The 24,051-nt window shown below is 65.8% G+C and overlaps 2 protein-coding genes across 2 annotated transcripts; one reads left to right on the forward strand and one right to left on the reverse strand.

Annotated features, from left to right (window-relative positions):
* Positions 1-1,095: 1,095 nt before the first annotated feature.
* Positions 1,096-10,925, forward strand: RASAL1 (RAS protein activator like 1). The gene is given in 22 exon segments (XM_077187782.1): positions 1,096-1,296; positions 2,488-2,544; positions 2,633-2,746; positions 2,838-2,899; positions 2,980-3,109; positions 3,860-3,941; positions 4,063-4,200; positions 4,411-4,499; positions 4,599-4,716; positions 4,799-4,834; positions 4,836-4,953; positions 5,137-5,201; positions 5,282-5,394; positions 5,540-5,732; positions 5,864-6,001; positions 7,223-7,355; positions 7,497-7,672; positions 8,963-9,100; positions 9,495-9,630; positions 9,713-9,812; positions 10,299-10,359; positions 10,706-10,925. Coding segments are annotated over 22 exon segments (2,463 nt in total). The 5' UTR covers positions 1,096-1,231; the 3' UTR covers positions 10,907-10,925.
* On the reverse strand, positions 10,882-23,335 carry DTX1 (deltex E3 ubiquitin ligase 1). Its single transcript, XM_054645789.2, has 10 exons — positions 23,180-23,335; positions 21,212-21,942; positions 16,787-17,441; positions 15,258-15,319; positions 14,987-15,148; positions 14,753-14,814; positions 14,521-14,679; positions 12,789-12,950; positions 12,616-12,705; positions 10,882-11,479 (listed from the first exon to the last, which is right to left on the reverse strand). The coding sequence occupies exons 2-10, from the start codon at positions 21,468-21,470 to the stop codon at positions 11,255-11,257; spliced, it is 1,836 nt and encodes a 611-aa protein (XP_054501764.1). The 5' UTR covers positions 21,471-21,942; positions 23,180-23,335; the 3' UTR covers positions 10,882-11,254.
* Positions 23,336-24,051: the final 716 nt, after the last annotated feature.

Here is a 24,051-nt window from a genome sequence, read left to right on the forward strand (position 1 = left end):
GCCCCCCAGGACCCACAGGGTGACACCCCCCGGCAGTGATCCCCCTCTCGGGGACCCAGCACCCACAGAGTGACACCCCTCACCAGTGACACCCCCCACCGGTGACATCCCGCACCAGTGACAGTCCCCACCAGTGAGTGACACCTCCTCCCTTAGCAACCACACAGGGAACCCCCTCCGCCAGTGACACCCCCAGGACCCAGCACTCACACGGGGACACCCCCTGGCAGTGACACCCCCAGGACCCAGCACCCGTTGGATGACACCCCCCAGTTCAGCAGCCCCCCAAAAATCAGCACCCCCATATTCATCCCCCCCAGCAGCCCCCAAGGATCTCACTGAGCCCCCCTTTAGCAGCACCTCCATCACTCTGTGCCCCACATCAGCCCCCCAAGAACCAGAACCCCATCATCAGCCCCCCAAGAGCCAGCACCCCTCCTCTGAGCCCCTCCAGCACCCCCTGGGTGATGCCCACCCTGGCAATGCCAGCCGGACACAGCTGGCCAGCACCCCAAATTCTGCAGCCCCCCAAGTCCCGCTATGCCTCACCAGGACAGGGATGTTCCCCCTCAGTGCCCCTCATCCTCTCTGGCTTAGGGTCCCTGGTTCAGGGAGCGCTGGGATCGGGGTGCTGCACCCACAGACACCCCAAGACCTGCAGGAGTCCCCCCAGTTTGGCTCAGGCTGTCCCCTCTGAGGGCTGGGGTCACCCGGAGGTCCCTTGGGCGTCCCATACACCTCCTTCCTCCCCTCCTACCCAAGTCCAGTGTTCACCCATTCCCCCCCTACTTTGGCACTTTGGGGTCCAGACCGAGCCCCCCACCCTGGGGGGACACCCACCCCTTGTGACATGACAGAAGCCCCTCACCACAGGTGCCACCGCTCTGCCGTGCCCCCGTGCCTCAGTTTCCCCGCCTCTAGGACGGAGGGTGGCTTTGCTGTCTGCTCGCTGGCTGGCAATGGGACCCTCCCGGTGGGCACGGTGCCACCTCCCCCGCGCTCGCCCTCCGCCCTGTGCCCGCCTGGCGCAGGTGGGAGCGAAGCGGCCGCGAAAACACCGTGGAGAGGAAAGAGGAAGAAGCGGCGGTGAGAAGCGGCGGCGGCGGAGGAGGAGGAGGAGGAGGAGGAGGAGGTGCCGGCAGCCCCGCGGGGCTTTGCGGGGGCTCAGGGCATCCCCGGGCACCCATCGCAGCCCCCCAGGTGCCCACCCCGAAGTTCGAAGTTCGCCGGCATGGCCAAAACCGCCTGGCTGCGCTGCCGGGTGCTGGAGGGGAAGGACCTGCCCGCCAAGGACCTGTGAGTGGCTTGGGGGGCTCAGGGCCCCCCTATTTCCCCCAGACCCACCCCGGGAGATGTGGCGGGGAGGGGGCGCTGGGTGCTCTGCCCTCCCTGGGTGTTCTCTTCGTACAATTTTGGGGGTCTCTTCTTGCCCCCATTACCCCCAAAGTGGGGGTCTGGGGTGTGCAGGCACTGCCAGCCCTCCCCCATCCCCCAGGGGTGTATGAGCCCCCCAACCCCTTCACCACCCTTTTCGTGCCCCCCAGCAGGGTGGGCACAGAGGATCCCCCAAAACCTGGGGGTGACACTGTGGGGGGCACCGCCCCTAGACCCCCACGCCTTTGGGGGGGGGGGTGGTGATCAGGGGGTGCAGGGAGGCCCCCGCCCGCTCCTGCCCCGGGGACACGGCTCAGCGGAGCTGGCAGTCCCGGGCACCTCCGGATGTGCCAGCTTGGCACCACCGGCCGCTCCCAGGGCCGGGCAGCCGGGAGCGGGGCCGTGTCCCTGCCTCGGGGGGCTCTGCCGCCGGGGGGTGCCCCACTGCGGGGGGCTGGGCAGAGCAGGCGATCTGCACAATGCTGGGGTGCCCGGTGCTGCTCCCAGCGTCCCCAAACCCAGCCTGGGGCTGTGGTGGGGCTGCAGAGGGGGTCGGGGGGAGCCACTCCCACTTCCCGTCCTATGGCAGGGACAGAGACTAGAGTCACGTCCCTCATCCATCTCGAGGTCTCAGTCCTTGTGGAAGCACCTCCTGGGGATTTGGGGCTCCAGCAGCGCCCCAGGGCCGGCACCCTCGCTGCTGCTCCAGCTGCCATAACCCAGCAGAAAGGGGCTTTGCAGGGAGCGGGTGGATGGCCCCTGGATCCGTCCCTCATCCCTCCATCCTGTTCTCCCGGTGGAAAGGGCCAGACCGGTGGCACCGTGGCACCGTGGGTGTCACAGAGACTCGGGCTGGGCTGTGCTGCTGGACAGACAGTGGTACCCACGGGTGGGTGGCACAGGGACACTGCGATGGCTCGGGATGACCCCCAGCAGGTCCCTCAGCTCAAGGAGAAAGGGGATGTCCCCATCCCGGTGTCAGCAGGGCCAGGCTCAGACCGGGCAGCTCAGCTCACCCCGGGGCTGGTGCCTCACTGTTGGGGTCTGAGGCCCCCAGGATGGGGGGGATTCCCGAGTGGGGGCTGACCCTGGGCACCCCCGTTCCCTGCCCAGGTCCGGCTCCAGCGATCCCTACTGCGTGGTCAAGGTGGACAATGAGGTGGTGGCCAGGTACGGGGACACTGTCCCACACTGGGAGGGGACACACAGGAGTGGGGAATGCTCCCTGGGGGGACAGCCACCTCTGCCATCCCGGCAGGACAGCCACCGTGTGGAAGAGCCTGAACCCTTTTTGGGGTGAGGAAATCACGCTGCTTCTGCCCCGTGGATTCCACAGCCTCGCCATCTACGTGCTGGATGAAGACACCATTGGGTAGGGGGACAGCATGGGCAGGGTGGGCACTGGGGACCCCCCGAGGGGTGGCAGGTCCCCAGCAGTGTCCTGCTGTGTCTGTTCCTCACAGGCAGGACGATGTCATTGGCAAGGTGTCACTCAGCCACCAGCAGATCTCGGCCGAGCCACGGGGTGAGGGGGGGCACAGTGGGGTGGGGGACAGCGGGACCCAAGCTGGCACCATGGGGTGCCCACGCTGTCCCCCTCGGCAGGCATTGACAGCTGGCTCAGCCTGGCACCTGTGAGCCCCGACCAGGAGGTGCAGGGTGAGATCCACCTGGAGCTGCAGGTCCCTGAGCGGGGCCACCCACGGGTGCTGCGCTGCCACCTCATCGAGGCCAGGTGGGGGGCTGGCAGCTCCGGGGGGCTGCCACCACCACGGGGTCTTATTTTTGACAGGAAGGAGGAGAGGAGGGGATGGGGACAGTGGTGACACAGTGTTTGTCCTCCCCTTTCCACACTCGGAATGGTCCTCGCTGCGCCAGGCTGGGGACATCAGCGGTGCCAACCCACGTGTGACAATGCCATGGGGGCTCAGTGGGAAGTGTGCTGCCATCCCTGCTTGGGGACAGGGACACAGGAGCACCAGGGTTTGTCCCCAGCAGAATGGTTGGCTCTCGCACAGTGTGTTTGCCCTTTGGTTTCAAAATCTGGGGAAACTGAGGCACTGCCCAGGCTGCCCGTCTGTGTTTGGGGGTGCAGATGCGTGCGCAAGTGTGTGCACGCGTGTGAGCGTGCATAGGGGCACACGCACGGTGACACACACACACACGGTGACACACGCACACAGCTGACAGATGGAGCAGCCAGCAGAGGCAGCATCCCACTGCCATGGCAACCAAAGCGGCTACCAAGGCAACAGGATGGCCATGGGGACAGGGTGGCCATGGGGACAGCCAGGAGGGACGGCATCAGCCCCACTAGGGACTGGAGGAGGAAGGGCTCCCTGGAAATGGGGACACGATCCCCCCAGCATCCCCTGGCTCCTGCTGGCTGCCCCGTATGCCCAGGCGAGCTGGCACAAAGCGGGAACGTGGGGCTGCAGGGACCGTGAGGATGGGGACAAACCCTGCTGACCCCACGCCCTCACAGGGACCTGGCCCCCCGGGACGCCTCGGGCACCTCGGACCCCTTTGGCCGGGTGTCGTGCTGCGGGCACACGCTGGAGACAGCCGTGAGTCACTGCTGGGTGCTGAGTGTGGCACCCCGTCCCCTACGGACCCAGAGCCTCGGGCACCCTCGGGCACCCTCGGGCACCGTCGGGCACCTCGGCCACCAGTCCCGGTGCCCCGCAGGTGGTGAAGAAAACGCGGTTCCCGCGCTGGGATGAGGTGCTGGAGTTCGAGCTGCCAGAGGGGGAGCTGGGAGAGGCTGTGCTGAGCGTGGAGCTTTGGGACTGGGACATCGTGGGCAAGAACAACTTCCTGGGGCGGGTGAGGACCTCGGGCCACACCCGAATGGGGCCTGGGGGCACCTCTGCACCCCCCTGTGCGGGGTCTGGGTGACCACGGGTTAGGACCCACCAGGATGGGGGCAGTGCCCCATGAGACCCTGCATGTCCTGGGCTGTCACCCAAGGGAGGTGCAGCACAGGGGACTGGCACATGTCCCCTCACCCATCCAGACCCTGCCTCTGTCCCCCAGGTCGAGTTCTTCTTGGACACCCTCTGCCCAGGCCCCACCAGGGGCTGGTTCCATCTCCTGCCCTTCCCCAGCACCACCGAGGACCACGGGTGAGTGCAGGCAGAGGGGACAGGGGGTTGTGACCAGGGCAGCACGAGGTGGCCCCCATGGAGGGCACAGGACCCACATGAGCGCCTGTGTCATTGCAGGGGACAGCTGGGTGCCCTGAGGCTGGCAGTGAGGCTGCTGGAGGACACAGTCCTGCCCTCCCACCACTACCAGCCCCTCATCCAGCTCCTCACCAAGCCCATCCTCTGCCCAGCCCAGGTGGGTGCTGGGGCTGCGGGGAACTTTGGGGTGACCACCCCAGTGTGGAGGCCCTGCTGTGCCCACCCTGCCCTCCCCACAGAACCCCGAGGGCACAGCCCTGGCTGTCCTGGAGGAGGATGACCTCAGGGGAGAGCCGGCAGGACGTGGCCACCAAGTTGGTGAAGCTCTTCTTGGGCCAAGGGCTGGCTGTGCCCCTCCTGGACTACCTCACCAGCCGCGAGTTGGCCAGGACCAGTAAGTGCCCAGGGCCACCCTAAGAAACCCCAAGCCAGGGTTGCTCCAGATCCCCATGGAGAAAGAGTGAGGACACCAAGGGAGAGGCAGGAAAGGTGCCACGTGTCCCTGGGGCTGGGCACACTAGGGACAGCTGGGACATCGCCCTGTGCCCACCTTGCCACAGCCTCTGTGCTCTTCCAGCTGATCCCAACACCCTCTTCCGCTCCAACTCGCTGGCCTCCAAATCCATGGAGCAGTTCATGAAGGTGAGCATGGGAAGGGACACCTCCCTGCTGTCCCAGCAGGGCATCTGGGGACAAGGACAGTGCCTTCCCACCCCTTGCAGGCGGTGGGGCTGCCCTACCTGCACGAGGTCCTGAAGCCGGTAGTGAACCACATCTTTGAGGAGAAGAAATATGTGGAGCTGGACCCTGGCAAGATGGAGCTGAGCCGGGGCAGGTGGGCACAGGTGGATGTCTGGGAGGGGCACCTGGCATGTCCCTGTGTCCCCTGCAGGAAGGTGCCACCTATTGCTGCTGAGTCCATGGGTCTGGCAGCTCAGTGCCCCGTTTCCAGTGTCCCTGACCCAGAGGTGTCCCTACAGGAGGATCTCCCTCAAGGGGTCCCTGTCGGAGGTGCAGGTGCGGGAGAGCAGCCTGGAGCTGCTGAAGGCCTACCTGGGGGACATCCTCGATGCCATCATGGGCTCGGTGGACAAGTGTCCCCTCCCTATGCGGGTGGCATTCCAGCAGCTGCGCAGGCGGGTGGAGCAGCGATTCCCCTCGGCACAGCATGAGGTGGGGCCCACGGCGGGGCTGGGGGTCTGCACAGCCCCAGGAGCACCACGCCAAGCTCAGAGCTGTGCCTGTCCCCCGAGCTGTCCCCTGAGCTGTCCCTGTCCCCCGAGCTGTCCCTGTCCCCCCTCCAGGAGGTGCGGTACTTCTCCATCAGTGGGTTCCTCTTCCTTCGCTTCTTCGCTCCTGCTGTGCTCACCCCGAAGCTCTTCGGGCTGCGGGAGCAGCACGCGGAGCCCGGCACCGGCCGCACGCTCCTGCTGCTCGCCAAGGTGGGGACAGCACGGGGACACCATGGAGGGGTGGGGACACCAGGGAGGGGTGGGGACCCTTGGAAAGCATGGGGAACATTGGAGAGGGATGGGGACACGAGGGAGGGATGGGGACCTTGGAAAGGGATGGGGATCCTTGGAGAGGGATGGGGACACCAGGGAGGGGCGGGGACCCTTGGGAAGCATGGGGACATTAGAGAGGGATGGGGACAACCAGGGAGGGATGGGGACCTTGGAGAGGGATGAGGATCCTTGGAGAGGGATGGGGACACCAGGGAGGGATGGGGACCCTTGGGAAGGGATGGGGATCCTTGGGAAGGGATGGGGACCCTTGGGAAGGGATGGGGAGCTTGGAGAGGGATGGGTACACCAGGGAGGAATGGGGACCTTGGAGAGGGATGGGGACACCAGGGAGGGATGGGGACCCTTGGAGAGGGACAGGGACATTGGGGAGAGGTGGGGATCCTTGTGAAGGATGGGGGACCTGAGGTGGGATGAGGACCCTGGGGAGGAATAGGAAGCCTGGGAATGGATAACGACCCTGGGAAGGGATGGAGACACTGGGGAGGGATGAGAACAGAAGGAGAAGGTTGGGGAGGGATGGGGAAGGATGTGGATCCTTAGGGATGGACGGGGATCTTGAGGAGGGATGTGAACTCCAGGGAGGGATGGGAACCCTTGGAGAGGGATGGGGATCCTTGGGGATTAACAGGGACCCATGGGGTGGGTGAGGGACCTGCAGAGGGATGGGGACCACTGGGAGAGACAAGGATTGTGGGGAGGGCTGAGGAGCCCAGGGGGGGTTTGGGACTTCAGAGAGAAACCCCAGGGAGGACAGAGACTTCTGTGAGGGATGTGGACCCCGTGGAGAGATGAGAACCCACAAGGAATGGGGAGGCCAGAAAAGCAGGAGACCCTGACGAGGGACAGAAACCCCAGGGAATGATGGGGACCCCAAGCACAGCAGTGCCATTCCTGTCCCCGTGCCACAAACCATGGACTGGCTCCCTCCTTTGCCACTTGAGGCCAGTCCTGCCTGTCCCCAGGCTGTGCCACCACAAGCTGGGCACAGCACAGGGGCAGAACTTGGGTCCCATCACCCCCCAGCTGCTCCACTTTCCCCAACCCTGAGCCCTCGGGGTCCGGGGGAGCAGCCAGGGTGGCCCAGGGGGTGACACCAGCAGGGACACAGCAGTGTGACCCCTTCCCTGCGTGGGACAGGCTCTGCAGAGCATCGGGAACCTGGGGCTGCAGCTGGGGCAGGGCAAGGAGCCGTGGATGGCCCCGCTGAACGCCGTCCTCCTGCCCAGTGTCACCCGTGTCCGGGCCTTCCTGGATGCCCTGGTCACCGTGGGTGAGCGGGGACACGGGGCAGGGAGGGGACATTGCTGGTGCCAGGTCAGTGGCACCACCCTGGTGCTGCCAGGAGCACCCTCGGGCCGTGGGAGGTGGTGGCACTTGAGGTGACACCGCTCCCTCCCTGTGACGGCTGCAGTGGGCAAGGTGCCAGTGCCACAGGGACATTGCCAGCCCTCGGCCACCATCAAGGAGGGTCCCCTGCACACCTGCCCAGAGCTGGGGGTGGCACCGCTGCCCCGCTTCGCCTTCAAGAAGAGGCACTTCAGGCTCAGCACCCAGGCCCTGGCCTATGCCAAGGTGCCCCAGGGGCAGGTGGGTGCTGCCCTGGACCCCCACCCTGTGCAGGGTGCCCAGAGCTGGGGGGAAGGACATGGGCACAGATTTTGGGGTGTTTTGGGGTCCCCAGAGATGGTGCTGCATCCCTGTGGAGTGAGTGGGGGATATGGATGTGGGTGCACAGATTTTGGGGGGTTTGGGGGTCCCCGAGTTTTCCATGGATATGGACATGGGCACAGATTTTTGGGTGTTTGGGGGTCCCCGAGTTTTCCATGAATATGGGCCATGGGTATGGACATGGGCACAGATTTTGGGGTGTTTGAGGGTCCTGAGGTTTTCCATGAACTTGTGTAATGAATATGGAAATGGGCAGAGATTTTGGGGTGTTTGGGGGTCCCCAGGTTTTCTATGGATATGGACATGGGCACAGATTTTGGGGTGTTTTGGGGTATCCAGGTACACTGCACCATCCCAGGTGAACAGGTGGGGGATATGGATGTGGGTGCACAGATTTTGGGGTGTTTGGGGATATCCAGGTTTTCCATGGGTATGGATAATGGATATGGACATGGGCACAGATTTTGGGGGGTTTGGGGGTCCCCGAGTTTTCCATGGATATGGACATGGGCACAGATTTTGGGGTGTTTGAGGGTCCTGAGGTTTTCCATGAACTTGTGTAATGGATATGGAAATGGGCAGAGATTTTGGGGTGTTTGGGGGTCCCTAGGTTTTCTATGGATATGGACATGGGCACAGATTTTGGGGTGTTTTGGGGTATCCAGGTACACTGCACCATCCCAGGTGAACAGGTGGGGGATATGGATGTGGGTGCACAGATTTTGGGGTGTTTGAGGGTCCCCAGGTTTTCCATGGATATGAGTAATGGATATGGACATGGGCACAGATTTTGGGGTGTTTTGGGGGTCCCTGAGTTTTCCATGGATATGGGTCATGGATATGGACATGGGCAGAGATTTTGGGGTGTTTTGGGGTATCCAGGTACACTGCTCCATCCCAGGTGAACAGGTGGGTGATATGGATGTGGGTGCACAGATTTTGGGGTGTTTGGGAGTCCCCCAGGTTTTCCATGGATATGGGTCATGGATATGGACATGGGCAGAGATTTTGGGGTGTTTGGGGGTCCCCAGGTTTTCCATGGATATGGACATGGGCAGAGATTTTGGGGTGTTTGGGGGTCCCCAGGTTTTCCATGGATATGGACATGGGCACAGATTTTGGGGTGTTTGGGGTTCCACAAGTTTTCCATAGATATGGGTCATGGATATGGACATGGGCAGAGATTTTGGGGTGTTTGGGGCTCCCCAGGTGCTCGGCTCCATCCCAGTGGAGCAGATCTGGGCAGTGGAGCAGGTGGACAGGGGCACCTTCCCGCACCCCCACGTGCTGCAGGTGGTGGCACAGGATGGCACCGGGCAGCTCCACACCACCTACCTCCAGTGCAAGGTGGGTGAGCCCACCCTGCCCCAGCACCCCAACAACCCCAGGAACCCCCCCACCACCACACCCTTGCCCCCCACCTTCCCCTGCACCAGCCATGGGACAATGGGAACGGTCCCAAATCCAGCTGTGCCCAGGCTGTACTGGGAGCACTGGGAGTACTGAGGTGCAGGGGCTAACTGGGTATACTGGGGAAGCTGGGGTGTCCTACCCTGGCTGTACTGGGGTCACTGGGGTACCCTGGCTCCTGCAGCCCCATCTCCCTCACCTCCTACCGGGCCACCAAACCATCACTCCTGTCCCCCATCCCTGGTGCCCATCCCTTCCTCCTCCCTCCTCCTCCTCTCCCCCTGCCCTGGCAGTGCCCTCGGGGGTGTCCCCGTCCCTGCTGTCCCCTCAGAGTGCCGTGGAGCTGTGGCAGTGGCTGTGGGCGCTGCGCCAGGCCACCAGTGCCAACAGGGACATGCTGCCAGCGTGCCACCCCGGCACCTTCCGCGCCAGCCGCTGGACCTGCTGCCTGCAGCCCACCCGTGCCAGTAGGACTGGGGGTGCCCTGGGCTGGGGGTGCCCGCCAGGGGGGTGTGGGTGTCACCGTGTCCCCACTGCGGTGCTTGGCAGTGCCCGGGTGCAGCCGTGCCCACGGCGCCGTGGTGCTGGGGGAATGGAGCGACCTCGGGGACCCCGCGGTGGCAGCACAGAGCCTCTATGGGCACCTGCGGTGAGCCCGGGCACAGGGGGGCACTTTTGGGTGCTGGTGGGCAGGGTGGGATGCTGCTGAGGGTCCCTGTCCCACAGGCTGGTGGGGATTGGGGGTCCCGAGGGTGAATATGGGGGCCTGAGGGTCCTTTAGGGGGTGGTGGGCAGGGTGGCAGCGTGCGGAGGGTCCTTGTCCCCAAGGAGAGTGGGAGTCGGGGTCACGGGGTCCTTTGGGTGCTGACAGGCATGGTGGGACCCCGCTGAGGGTCCCTTCCTGCAGGGTGGTGGCGACCAGGGGTCCAGAGGGTGGCACAGGGGTCCGGGGGGCATTTAGGTGCCAATGGGCAGGGTGGGAGTGTCCTGAGGTCCCTGTCCCCCAGCACGGTGGGGGCTGGGGGTCCCGGGGTCCTTTGGGTGCTGGAGGGCGGGGGGTGTCCTGAGGGTCCCTGTCCCGGGGTCCTTTGGGTGCTGGAGGGCGGGGGGTGTCCTGAGGGTCCCTGTCCTGCAGGGCAGCGCTGGCCGGGGGTCCCGAGGGCAGCGCGGTGGCCGGGCCCCCCTGCCCGGGCCAGGCAGATACGGGAGCCCCAGGGGCACTGGGGGGACATGGGGACCCGGGGTGGGGGCTGGCACAGGCTGGCAGAGCCCTGTGGGCACCACAGGGCACTGCTCCGACTCCCTCCACGAGGGGACAGCAGATACTCGCGGACAGGGGACAGGGGACACGGGGACACGGGGACACACGCAGTCCGGGGGGCTGGCGGGTGGTGCGGGCACGGGACGGGGTCACCGGGAGGGGCTGTGGGGACACCACGGATGGGTGTCGGGGGTGGATGCGGGGCTGTGGGGGGGAAATGCCCGCGGGTGGGTGCCAGGTGCGGGTGGGTGCCACAGGTGGCCCTGACCCCACCCTGGGGTGCAGCGGGACCCGCTGGGGACAGGCTGCAGGAGGTGCTGCGAGACCTGGACATCGCCCACGACGCCTTCGCCCGCCGCGACGAGACCCCAGAGCCACCCCCAAGTCCCCTCCCTGTCCCCAGCGTCCCCCCCTCGGCCCAGCCCGGGCGGGGCACAGAGGGGACGCGGGGCCAGCAGCCCGGCACGGGGTGTATTCCGTAACACAGAGATGTACATGGCACCGGCTGTGCGCGGCTCCTGGGGCAGCGGCGGGCGACACGGGTGACACGGGTGGCACGGGTGGCACGGGTGACACGGGTGGCACAGACGCGCAAAGAGGCCACGGGTAGAAAAAGACCACGACGCTATCGCCACGAGAGCGGGGCGAGCCGGGACGGGCGGACAGACAGACAGACAGACAGACAGACAGACGCACACGGGGACACGCGGTGGGTGGCACCGGGTGGCCCGGGACGGGGGACGAGCCCGCCGGGCGGGGCTGCGGTGAAGCGGCGCAGGCGGCGGCGGCACGGGCGGGGCACGGGGGCCGGGGCAGCCCCGAGCCCGGCCTCAGTCCTTCAGGGTGGCCTCGGACACGCCCTGGGCCAGCAGCTCGGCCAGCACGTTGTCCAGGTAGTTGGGGTCGGGGTAGCCGTGCCCCGTCAGGTTGGAGCCGAACTCGGTCTTGTGGTGGATCTCGTTCCACACCACCGTGTCCGACTCGCCCGTGGTGTTGGAGGTGCCGATGGTGAAGATGAGCCGCCGGTCCCAGGCCACGATCAGCAGCTTCAGCACCTGCAGCGGGCACGGCCATGGCTCGCCCACCCAGCACCCCTGGCACAGCCTGGCAGGGACTGGCACAGCCACTGGGCATCCCCACCCAGCCTGGCATGGACTGGCACAGCCACCGGGCATCCCCACCCAGCCTGGCAGGGACTGGCACAGCCCCACGGCAACCCCAGCACAGCACAGCCTCAGCCCCCCCAGGGTGGGATTCAGCACGGTGCCCACAGGATGCCACCTTTCCTTGTGGTACCCCCCAGTCCCATCCCAGTGCATCTGCAGCCTCCCCATCCCATCCCATCCCATCCCATCCCTTTTCTTCCTCACCCTCTCCCATTCCTTCCCATCCAATCCATTCTCCTTCCCTCGCACCCCATCCCTTCCCATTCTATTCTCGCCATTCTTTCTGTACCCATCCCATCCCACCCCATCCCATCCCTTCCCTTCCCCACCCCATCCCACTCCTCATCCCATCCATCCTCTTTCCACCCCATCACTTCCCATTTTGTGCCATCCTATCTCATTCCATCCCTGCTATTCTTTCTCATCCCATCCCATCCCACCCCATCCCATTCCTTTCCATCCCATCCATTCTTCCATCCCACCCCATCCCTTCCCATTCTACTGTCCCCATTCCTTCTCTTTCCATCTCATTCCAATCTTTCTCTTCTCATCCCATCCCATCCCATCCCATCCCATCCCATCCCATCCCATCCCATCCCTTTTCTTCCTCACCCCATCCCATTCCTTCCCATCCCATCCATTCTCCTCCTATCCCTTCCCATTCTATTGTCCCCATTCCGTCTCTTCCCATCTCATCCCATCCTTTCTCTTCTCATCCCATCCCATCCCACCCCATTCCCAACCATCCCATCCCTTCCCATCCTATCCCACCCCATCCCATACCTTCCCTTCTCCTTCCCATTCCACTCCCCATCCCATCCATCCTCCTTCCACCCCTTCCCTTCCCATTTTGTGCCATCCTATCTGGTTCCATCCCCGCTATTCTTTCTCTTCGCATCCCTCCCATCCCATCCCATGGATCCCATCCCATCCCATCCCACCCCATGGATCCCATCCCATCCCATCCCATCCCATCCCATGGATCCCATCCCATCCCACCCCACCCCACCCCACCCCAGTCTCACCTTCCTGCCCTTCTCATTGTCGGGCAGGTAGCAGTGCCGTGGGAAGCCTCGTGCCGTGAATTTCTTGCCGGGGTTGGGATGCTCTGGGCCCTGGGTGGGTGTGGGGACAGGAGGTGAGCAGGGACACGGGGACACGGGGCAGGGTCACCACCCCGCCGGGGTGTCTCCCTCACCTGGATGCCTGTGGGGATGTCGTAGACGATCCGGATGGTTTTGGAGTCGGTGTATCCCGGGAGGGAGTGGGGGATGAGGTGGAACTCCATCTTCCCGGGGGGCTGCGTGCCCGTCTTCTCCCCGTAAATGGCCTTACAGGTGGGGCACTGCAGGCTCCCGTCCTGGGGGCACCGCGGGGGCCTCAGGGGTGGCACCCACCCAGCAACACCTGGACCCCCCAGCACTCCCCAATACCCAACTGGATCCCTCAGCACCCACCCAGCACCCACCCAGCAACACCTGGACCACCCAGCACCCACCTGGATCCCCCAGCACCCACCTGGACCCCCCCCACCTGGGATCCCCCCAGCATTCAGCCAATGCCCACCCAACACTCACCAGGACCCCCCAGCACTCACCCAGCAGCACCCGGACCCCCCAGCACCCCCTAACACCCACTCAGCACCCACCTGGACCCTCCAGCACCCACCTGGACCCCCCAGCACCAACCCAACACCCAGTACCCACCCAGAACTCCCCAACACCCACCCCTGCCCCCAGCAGGACCGCACCGATCACCCACCCAATGCCCACACTCACTCCAACACCCACTCAACCTCCCCAAACCCACCCAGCACCCAGCCAGCACCTAGCTGGAACATTCCAGAACTCCCCAGCACCCACTCAGAAGCCCTCACATCTACTCAGCACCCACCTGGATTCCCCAGCACTCCCCAACACCCATTACCCACCCACCCCCAGCACCCACCTGGAACTCCCCAGCCCCCTCCAACACCCACCTGGACCCCCCAGCACTCACCCAACACCCACCCATCACCCACCCAATGCCCACACCCACTCCAGCACCCACTCAACCCCCCAAACCCACCCAGCACCCAGCCAGCACTTAGCTGGAACATTCCAGAACTCCCCAGCACCCACCCAGAAGCCCTCACACCCACCCAGCACCCACCTGGATCCCCCCAGCACCCACCCAACACCCACCTGGAATCCCTCAGCTCCCTCCAACACCCACCCAGCACCCCTGACACCCACTCAACACCCACCCAGCAGGCCTCAGCACCCACCTGGACCTCCCCAGCACCCACCTGGATCCCCCCAGGACTCCCCAACACCCAGTACCCACCCAGAACCCACTCAACACTCCCCCGTACCCACCCAACAACCCCCCAGCCCCCTCCAACACCCACCCAGCACCCCTGAGACCCACCCAGCACTCACCCAACACCCACCCAGCACCCCTCAGCACCCACCTGGAACTGCCCAGCACCCACCTGGACCCCCCAGCACAAACCCAACACCTACTTGGACCCACCCAGCATCCACCTGGACCCCCCAGCATTCACCCAACACCCACCCAGCACCCACCCAGCACTCCCCCAACACCCAGTACCCACCCAGAACTCCCCAACACCTACCCAGCACCACCTGGACCCTCCAGCACCCCTGCGGATCCCCCCAGCACACACCCAGCACCCACCCAACACCCACCTGGACACCCCAGCATCCACATGGATCCCCCCAGCACTCCCCAACACCCAGTACCCACCCAGAACCCACTCAACACTCCCCAGCACCCACCCAACACCCACCTGGAGCCCCTCAGCTCCCTCCAACACCCACCCAGCATCCTCCAACACGCCCCCAGCACCCACCCAGCCTCCACCCAACACCCACCCAGCACCCACCGAGCCCCCCGAGCGCAGCCCGCCCCGGGGGGGGGGCTCTGACCTTGTTGCCGTTGTTGTACATGGCCAGCAGGCACAGCAGGTGGTACATGTGCCCGCACTTGCCCAGCTTGCCCACCAGCTCCGGCTTGATGCCCCTGGGGCTCAGCACGCCCTCGTAGCCGGAGGAGGTGACCAGGCGCTCCATGCAGATGGTGCAGTCCTGCCGGCAGCGGCATCAGCACCCGGGGGATGATGAGGGCTCACCCCCGGCCCTGCCCGAGCCCCCCACTCACCTCGTCCGGGGGGTTTTTCACCTTCTGGATGTAGCGGCGCACCACGTCCTCGGGGGTTTTACCTGAGGGCGATGCCATCAGAGCCTGCCCGCGGTGCCACCTGGCCCTGCCACCCCCGCCAGCACGGCGGGGACACGCGTGACGAAGCAGCGATATCACCCCCGCAAACCCCGGGGCTGCCTCACTTCCCCCTCCGTGTCCCCTGACCCCGCAGGGACATCGGGGGCTCCTTACTCTTCTTGAGCTGCTTCTTTTTGGTTTTCCTGCAGATGCCGTTGACGCCGGGGACGGGTTTGATGTCGCTCTTGCTGACGGGCGGGGGGTGCAGGATGGGTTTGGGGGCGCGGGTCAGGCACACGGGCAGCCCGGCGGCGCACATGAGGATCCCCGTCATCCCTGCGCCGGGAGAGCGCCTGGCTGTCCGTTTGTCCGTCCTGCCCACCCCCCCGGCAGCGTGCCCCGCTCCCCGCCCGCGCTGTCACCCCGCGGGACACCCGGCGCTTACCTGCGAGCGCGGGATGGACGGGGCCGGTGCCGTTCAGGTTCTTCACCGGCAGCGCTGGGACCCTGCACGGACACGGGACAGGAAGGGGCTCAGCAGGGATGGCAGGGCTGGCACTGTCCCCTCCCCGCACGGCATGGCCCAGACAGTGTCCTCCCCACGGGACACGGGGCAGTGTCCGCTGGGGGCTGCTGGCACTGTCACCAGGCAGTGTCCTGCCCACGGGACACAGGGCAAGGTGTCCCCTCCCCAGCTTGGAGGGCTGCTGTCCCATCCCAGGGAATTGTCACCCAGTGCCACCTGCCCATCTCTGGGCACCCAATGTCACTGCTGGCATCACGGTCCCCCTCGACCCAGGGTGAAGACCTTGTCAGGGCATCCCGATGGTGACACCCGTGTCCCCCACCCCCCGCAGGGATGTGCCACCACTCGTGTCCCCCAGGGACCCCCACGCTGCTGGGTGGCAGCAGCAGGTGGCACCGGTGGCACCGTGCTCAGGGCAGCGTGTGGGGAAGGGAAGGGAAGGGAAGGGAAGGGAAGGGAAGGGAAGGGAAGGGAAGGGAAGGGAAGGGAAGGGAAGGGAAGGGAAGGGAAGGGAAGGGAAGGGAAGGGAAGGATCACAGGGATGAGTTCAGCAGTGCTCAGCCCCACACGAGGGCGTTTCCCTCATTCCCAAAGCTCCTGTACCCACACCAAGGCCCAGCCCCTCTTCCCTGTCCATAGGTGGGTGCCAGGACAGGGACAGCGATGGGGACAGGGACAAGGACTGCTCAGCCCAGCACACAGAAGTGAAAGCAGGACGCCAGTAGGGGAAGGAAATGTGCCAGGAGCTGCTGGGGGCTCAGAGAAGCCACCTGTCCCCCCTGCCAGCCCCGAGGGGACACCAGGCCAACCCACCATGGGGCACAGCCATGGAGAGGTGGGTGCCAGGACAGGAACAGGGACACCCACCGGGACACAATTCCAGGGGTCTGCTCGCCCACCTGGACCCCCTGGTGGATCAGCACGGGAGTGACACCGGGGCTGTGGCCCCTCCCCACAGCTGTGCCCTCCCAGGGATCTGCCTGGTGGCATCGGGCCAGGAGCTGGGTCACACAGCCCATGCTGGCCTTGGGGACAGCGTTCCCCTGGGACCAGGCACTCCCTGAGCTCCAGCTGCTATTGATAGCATGGCACAGCCTGGCACAGCATGGCACGGACCAGCACATCCCATGCTGGCCTTGGGGACAGCATTCCCCTGGGACCAGGCACTCCCTGAGCTCCAGCTGCTATTGATAGCATGGCACAGCCTGGCACAGCATGGCACGGCACAGCACGGCACAGATCACCACATCCCCTCTGCAGGGATCCAAGCACCACCAGCACCACCCAGGGTGGGGACCCCGGGGCTGGAGGTGACGCACTGCCACAAGAGCTGGGGCTGCCTGCAAGGGGACAGCAGGGTCCGAGCCACCCCCATCACCCCCTTTGTCCCTCTGTGTGCCCATCCCCGCCTCGGTGACACCCGCCTGTCCCCTCCCCTCCCATCTTACCCAGGGGGCACAGCAGCCCTGGCGCCCAGCCCAGCCCCGCGCTGCGTCCCGGGCCGGTTGAGGTTGTTGAGACCGGGCAGCGCCGCGCTGGACACGCCCTGCCCGGGGCCGAACCCCGCTCCGGACACCCGCAGCCCTTCCCCCTTGGCCGCCACCACCGCCGGTGTCACGGTCCCCGCCGGCCACAGCGCTGCCCCGGCGAAGGTGCTGCTCTGGCGGACGGCGCCCGGGTAGAGCTTGCGGCGCTGGGACGCCAGGATGGCGTTGGAGGCGGCGCGGGTGCTGTTGACCAGCAGGCACTGGGGGCACGAGCAGGACGGGGTGCCCGTGCTGGCGCCCACCGGCCAGGACTGGGATTTGGGGATGGAGCCCATGGTGAGCGGGTAGGCCAGGTCCATGCGGCGCCGCAGCCGCCGCTTGCGCTGCGTCTGCCGGTTCATTTGGGACATGCTGCTGAAGTAGATGAGGTAGCAGAAGCCCAGGGAGGAGAGGTCCAGCCAGGGGTGCTGCTTCTCGTAGGCGTTCTGGATGGTGATGCAGATGTCCATGTCGTAGGGGGTCCAGGAGTTGTTGTCGTTCTCCCACTCCCACACGATTCCCTTCCCCGGAGCTGAGGAGGGGTCGTAGAAGTTCCTGCGGACGGGGCGCATGGTCCCTGGGGACACAAACAGGGGGGGTGACGCCACTAGGGGCACCTTCAGACATCCCTGTGTCCAGCTTCCAGCCCGGCATCCCGCAGGGATTGGGGCACAGAGGCACCTTGGGGTGCAACAGCCACTCTGTCCCTTTGCTATAATCCCCATTGCACCCCAAAAGTGCTTCCCTTGGGATGAATCCAACCCCCAACCCGCCATGGGTGACAGTGGCTCAGACTGCCACCCCTCAGGATCATCCTCCTGGATGTCCTGGGAAGGGCAATGCTGCTCAGCCAATGTGGGAAATGGATTTGTGGAGAATTCTCCAAGGTGAGAATTCAGAATTTGTATAGAATTCTCTCGCCCTTCACATGAGACTGAAAATAGAATAAAAGTTTTTTTTAAAGCCTCTCAGTTACCCCATCTCTGGGTCAGAAAAGGGCATAATCCAACAAATCCTTGTGCTTTTCCCAGCATTTTTCCATCCCTCTGGTCCAAGCCCTTCCCCACCCTCCCATCCCCGTGGCCATCCCGGGGCAGGGGAAGCATTTCCCGGTCAGGAGAGGTTTCCTGACAGCTGCTGGCTCTGGCAGTGACACAGCCAGGGATTGTCCCACACGGCCACATCCCGGCCCCTCGCCGCTTGCTTGGGATGGAGCTGGATCCCGCAGCCCCCTCCGGAGCTCTGCAGGGCAGGGGGAGGCATCGCAGCCTCTCCTCGAGTGCCCCCCGCACGGGGCCTGTCTATCCCCTCGCCGGCAGCGCTTGCCCGGCTCGATTAACGGCGCTAATTAACGGTCATTAATCACCGGCCGCATCAGGCGGCAGAGCCAGGCCCCAGCTGCTGCCGAGTGCTGAGGCAGCTCCGCCGGGGCCCGGGAGGGGAGCGGGGGGGCCCTGCAGCCCGCCCTGCCCGCATCCCAAATCCCACATCCCACATCCCACTGCTGCTCCAGGCCACCCACACACACTGCCCCACTGCCCTCTGCCCTCCAGCCCCACTGCCCACTGCCCCACTGCTCACTCCCTTCCAACCCCACTGCTGCTCCAGGCCTCCCACACCCACACCCACTGCCCTCCAAACCCCACTGCCCACCTCCCTCCAGCCCCACACCCCACTCCCCTCCACATTCCCCCACATCCACTTCCTGTATCCCACCCCAGTTCCCAGCCCTGCCTCTTTGCCTCCATGTCCCCCATCCTGCTGCTCACTCTTGTCCAAATCCCACATCCCGCCCATAAACACATCCCGGACCCACTGGTCCTTGCAAATACATCCCACATCCCCCTGCACCTCACATCCCACACCAAACCTCACATCCCCAAACCCCATATCCCCATCCCACATCCCCCTGCACCTCACATCCCACACCCAAACCCCACATGCCCTGCCCCTCACATCCCCATCCCAAACCTCACATCCCTATCCCAAACCTCACATCCCCATCCCAAACCCCACATCCCCCTGCCTCTCACATCCCCACCCCAAATCCCACAAAATGTCCCTCACATCCCCATCCCAAATCCCATATCCCCACCCCAAATCCCACATCCCCTGCCCCTCACATCCCACATCCCCCAGAAGATCAAGGACCATCCCAAATCCCCTTGGCACACACAGCTCCCAGTCCCCAAGGGCCACCAGCTGTCCCCAGCTGTCCCCAGCCCCCTCTGCCAGCCATGCCAGAGCCACAGGGCCAAGCCAGTGTCCCCAGGGCCACCGGGAGGGGCTGCACGTCCCCGCTCTCAGAATGGGGTCACCTCGTTTCTCTTGTCTCAGGGTTTCTCTGTCCCCAGGCACTGCATGGGCCAAGCCCCCAAGCCCCCAGCCTCCTGCCAGCCTTCCCTGTGTCCCCATGTCACAGCAGGCACCAGGAGCACCCTCAGCTCAGGGGCCCCTCTTGTCCCCGAGCACCATGAGCCGTGTGGCAGCTTCCAAACCCTGGGCCCCACCCAGGGGAGAGATGATGGATACAGATGGACACAGGGATGGAGACCACAATGCTGGGGACAATGGCTGTGTCCCCTGCCATGACACCCCTGGGGACATCAAGGTCCCTCTCTCAGCATCCCTGTCCTCAAGCCCTGCTGGCACAGGGACTGTGGTACCCAGGGACATCCTGGCAAGAGTTGTTTTGTCACCCCAAATCCATTGGTGGCCCCACCACGGGCACAAGTCCCCAAGGGTTACCCACACTGCGGCCATGGGATGTGATGCCAGCTGCTGTCAGAGGATGGGCCCTGGCCAAAGCTGGCAGGAGGTGGCACGGGGACAGCCAGGGTGTCCCGGTGGCTCCCGCAGCTCTGAGTCAGCACAGACCCTCCGGGTCGGGCCGGTGTCCTCGCTGACTCAGGGCTGCAGGTGCCAAGCTGCCCTTTGCCAAGTCTGTGACCAGCTGGGGATGGATTCAGAGCCAGGCTGGATGGCAGAGGCAGGTGGCACATCCCTGCTTCGGTCCCATCTCAGTCCCCAGCCCCACATCGGGGTCACCTGGCACCACTGGGGACTGGGAGCGGTGGCATCAGCGGCCAGGGGAGGGGTCACAGCCACGGGGGTCCTGCTGGGGGTGTCCCCAGGCGGGTGCAGGGGGTGTCCCCTGAGGTGTGGCAGGTCCCCTGCCTGCTCTGCCTGTCCTGGAGTGGATCCTGCCCTGGGCAGGGATGCAGGGATGGGCAGGAATGCACCCAGGACAGCACATCCCCCACAGCACAGCCAGCACGTGCTGGTTTAATGGGTCACACTGTGACAGGGACACGTTTAATGGGGTCTGGGCTCACTCCCAGTGTGGGATCAGCTCTGATTTCCCACAGGATTCCTGGCCTGGATGCGCTGCAGCAGCACCAACCAGCAGAGCTGCAGCCATCCCAGTGCCCAGCACTGCTCCCAGGGCCCAGCTGGGGCCTCCCCACTGCCCTGGGCATGGAGCAGCTCAGAGGGGAACAGGAGGGGACAATGGGATAATGGGACACAGCACAGCACTCACAGAGGGGACAGGGCATGGGGGGTATGGGGACGTGTCCTCTGGGATGGGGGTCTGTGGTGGATGGGAAAGGAAAGGGATGGAGGAGCCTGGAGGGGCCCATGGGGGCACTGGAGCCCTGGAGAGTGAGGGAACAGATGGATGGACAGATGGAGGGAGGGATGGAGGGATCCAGGAATGAAGGGACAGACAAGCAGAGATACACAGGGAAGGAAGGAAGGAAGGAAGGAAGGAAGGAAGGAAGGAAGGAAGGAAGGAAGGAAGGAAGGAAGGAAGGAAGGAAGGAAGGAAGGAAGGAAGGAAGGAAGGAAGGAAGGAAGGAAGGAAGGAAGGAAGGAAGGAAGGAAGGAATTGATGAATAAGGATGAATAAGTAGAGAGGGGAAGATTGGATGGATGGATGGATGGATGGATGGATGGATGGATGGATGGATGGATGGATGGAATGACAGACAAACAGACATGCAGTGACAGATTCACAGATGAGTGGAACAACAGACAGATACTCACAGGGACAGGGGGAGGGATGAAGGGATGGATGGTAGCATGGAGGGATGGAAGGAAGGAAGGAAAGATGGAAGGACAGATGGAAATATGGCAGGATAGAAGGACAGAGAGAGGAGGGAGGGATGTGCCACTGGATGGATGGATGGATGGATGGATGGATGGATGGATGGATTGGATGGATGGATAATGGATGGAGAGAGAGGGAGGACGAAGGCTGTGTGGATGAATGGCTGCACGGACGGACAGACAGATGGAAGGACAGACGGGTGGCTGGATGCCCCTGGCTCGATGCCAACCCCTTACCCGTGTCCTGCCGGAACTGATGCATGGACTGGAGGTCGATGACGTAGGGCGCCAGCTGGACATCGACCTGTCCCAGCACCACGCTGCCGCGGGCGTCCTCCTTCAGCACGTTCTCGATGTGGTGGCACACGGCGGCCGAGTAGGGCCGCCAGCGCCCGTGCTCGTTCAGCCACTCCCACACCACCACGCGGGCCACGTTCTGCGGGGGGAAGCCCAGGCCCCCCGAGGCCAGCATGGCCCCCGAGCCCTGCCGCGCCATGCCCGGGCCGCAGCGGCTCAGCCCCGCGCTGTGTCCCCGCACGGGGACGCGGGGGTCACCCGGGGCCCCTCCGGATCCTCCTGCGGAGCTCAGCGGGGCCGGCGCTGCGGGGCTCTGCAGGGGCGGGTGCTGCCAGCCGGCTCCCCGAGGGCCCCGAGCCGCCCGGTCCCGCTGCCCCTGGGGCCATCCATCACCCGGCACAGCCTCCCCGGCTCTTCCTCCTCCCCGCGGTGCTGCTTGGCAGGGCTCGGGCTCCAAAAAGCCACACCAGGACCTCCTCGCAGACTGCGTCGGCTCGAGGATGGCGGTGTTCGTGAACGGCGATGGGGACGCGCAGCCACGGTGCTGGCCCCGAGACACCCACTCCTCCTCTTCCTCCTCGTGTCCTGCTGCTCAGCCCCACGTCCTCGGTGGCTCCGCGGCTGTCCCCGCCGCCCAGCACGTCACCGGTGGCAAGCCAGGGGGGTGTCACCTGCAAAACAGGGCCACGGCGCGGGTCACCCCGGGTACCGCCAGGCGGGTGGCAGCTGGGGACCGTCCCCACCGCCCCGCCGAGCCCGAGGGCAGCGAGGCCGCGGTGCCCGCAGCCCTGGCAGCGCGGGCTGCTTGCCAACCCCGGCCGGCTGCCGGCCTCCGGCGTGACAGAGGGGACAACGGGGACGGGGGGGACGGGCCACCCTGCTGACGGCCCTGGGGGGCTGCCGGGGGTCCCAGGAGCCCGGTGAGCCTCATCGCTTCCCGCGCCGGGGCTTTGGGTGCCGGGGAACCCGCGGGCCCTGGATCCCGCTCCAGCCGCCGCTGATTTATGATCTGCACTGCAGGCATCGGGCTGGGGGTGCTCCCGGCCCCCCCGAGCCCACCCACGGCAGCCCCCGGCCCCACGGCGGCGGGCGGGGGGCTCGGGCTCGGGGGGATTCGCCGCACAAACAGGCGGCAGACAGAGGGACGGCCACGGCCGGGCGCACACAGACACACTGACACGGAGAGACACGGGCACACGCGCTGGCACACGCACAGCCGGTGACACGGACAGACAGCGGGACCGACAGGGGGGAGCCACGGCAGCACAACAACCCCCCCGCGGCCACACGCGCGGCTCCGGCTGGGCTGTGCTCACACGCACCGCGCACCCCACACGCGTGTGCGCCCGCCGTGACCCCGAGCACCGAGCACGGGGGGGGGGACCCTCACCCCAGCCCTGAGCCCCCCCGGGACCGCGCGGTGGGGACGATCCCGGGGGCCAACAGCCCCCCCAAACCGGGCCCCGGCTGCTCTTACTGGAAAGGGGGGGTTGGAAAGACCAGGCCTGGCCCCCGTGCACGGTGTCCCCCCCCCGCCGCACGGCAGCCCCCCGGTGCAGGGTGCCCCGCCGGTGGCCGGTCCCCGCCACGCACGGCAGTCCCCAGGATGGATGCACGGCCCCCCGGAGCCCGGTATCCCCGGGCACGGCAGGCTCTCCCCGCTCGGTGCCTGTTGTGTGCCCCCCCGGCGCACGGTCCCCCCCATGCACGGCAGCCCCCATCCCTCCGGAGCACGGTGCCCCCCAAGCACGGCAGCCCCCCCGGTGCCCCGTCCCCCCACGCCGGTGCCCGGTTCCCCGCGATGCACGGAAGCCCCCAGCCCGCCGGTGCCCGGTCCCGCCGCCCCCCGAGCCGCCCCCCCGCCCCGCCATGGCCGCCGCCGCCCCGGCCGCGGCCCCCGCCCGTTACCTCCGGCGGCCGCAGCCGCACCGGGACCCGCGGCCGCACCGGGAGCAGCGGCGGCGGCGGCGGGAGCGGGCGCGGGGCCGGGCGGCGGCAGCGCTCAGGCAGCGCCAGGCAGCAGCCACCGACACCGGCACCGGCGGCGCGCACGGCCGCGGGCACACGAGCCGGGAACGCGCGGCGGGAACGCGCGCCGGGGAGCGGGGGCACGCACGGGGGAGCGGGCATCGGGATCGGGAATATGCACGGGGAACCGGGCATTGGGATCGGGAATATGCACGGGGAACCGGGCATCGGGATTGGGAATATGCACGGGAGACCGAGCATCGGGAACGGGAATATGCACGGGCAACCGGGCATCGGGACCAGGATCGGCAATATGCACGGGAAACCGGGCATCGGGATCGGGAATATGCACGAGAGACCGAGCATCGGGATCGGGAATATGCACGGGGAACCGGGCATCGGCACCGGGATTGGGAATATGCACGGGAAACCGGGCACCGGGACCGGGGTCACGGTCGGGGAAGCCGGGACACACGGCGGGGACACGCACTGGGACCGGGTGTCTGCACCGGGGACACGCATGGGGTTGGGGGGGCTGCACCGGGAGCCCGCCCTGGGATCGGGCACCCCCACCCGGGCCAGGCACTCACAGCGGGGACACGAGGGGACACTGTGGGGACACCCTTGGGACGCGTAGGGGACCAGGTGTCTGCACCGGGGACATGAACGGGGTGTGGGCAGCCACAGCGGGGACACAGCAGGACCAGGGATGCCCACCATGACAGGGCATGGGGGACCAGGGACACACACTGGGGACTGGGCAGCTGCACCGGGGCCAGGCACCCCCCCGGGGACACACACTGGATGTCCCC

This window comes from Agelaius phoeniceus, chromosome 18 (genome assembly GCF_051311805.1).
Source record: "Agelaius phoeniceus isolate bAgePho1 chromosome 18, bAgePho1.hap1, whole genome shotgun sequence".
Classification (NCBI taxonomy): Eukaryota; Metazoa; Chordata; class Aves; order Passeriformes; family Icteridae; genus Agelaius; species Agelaius phoeniceus.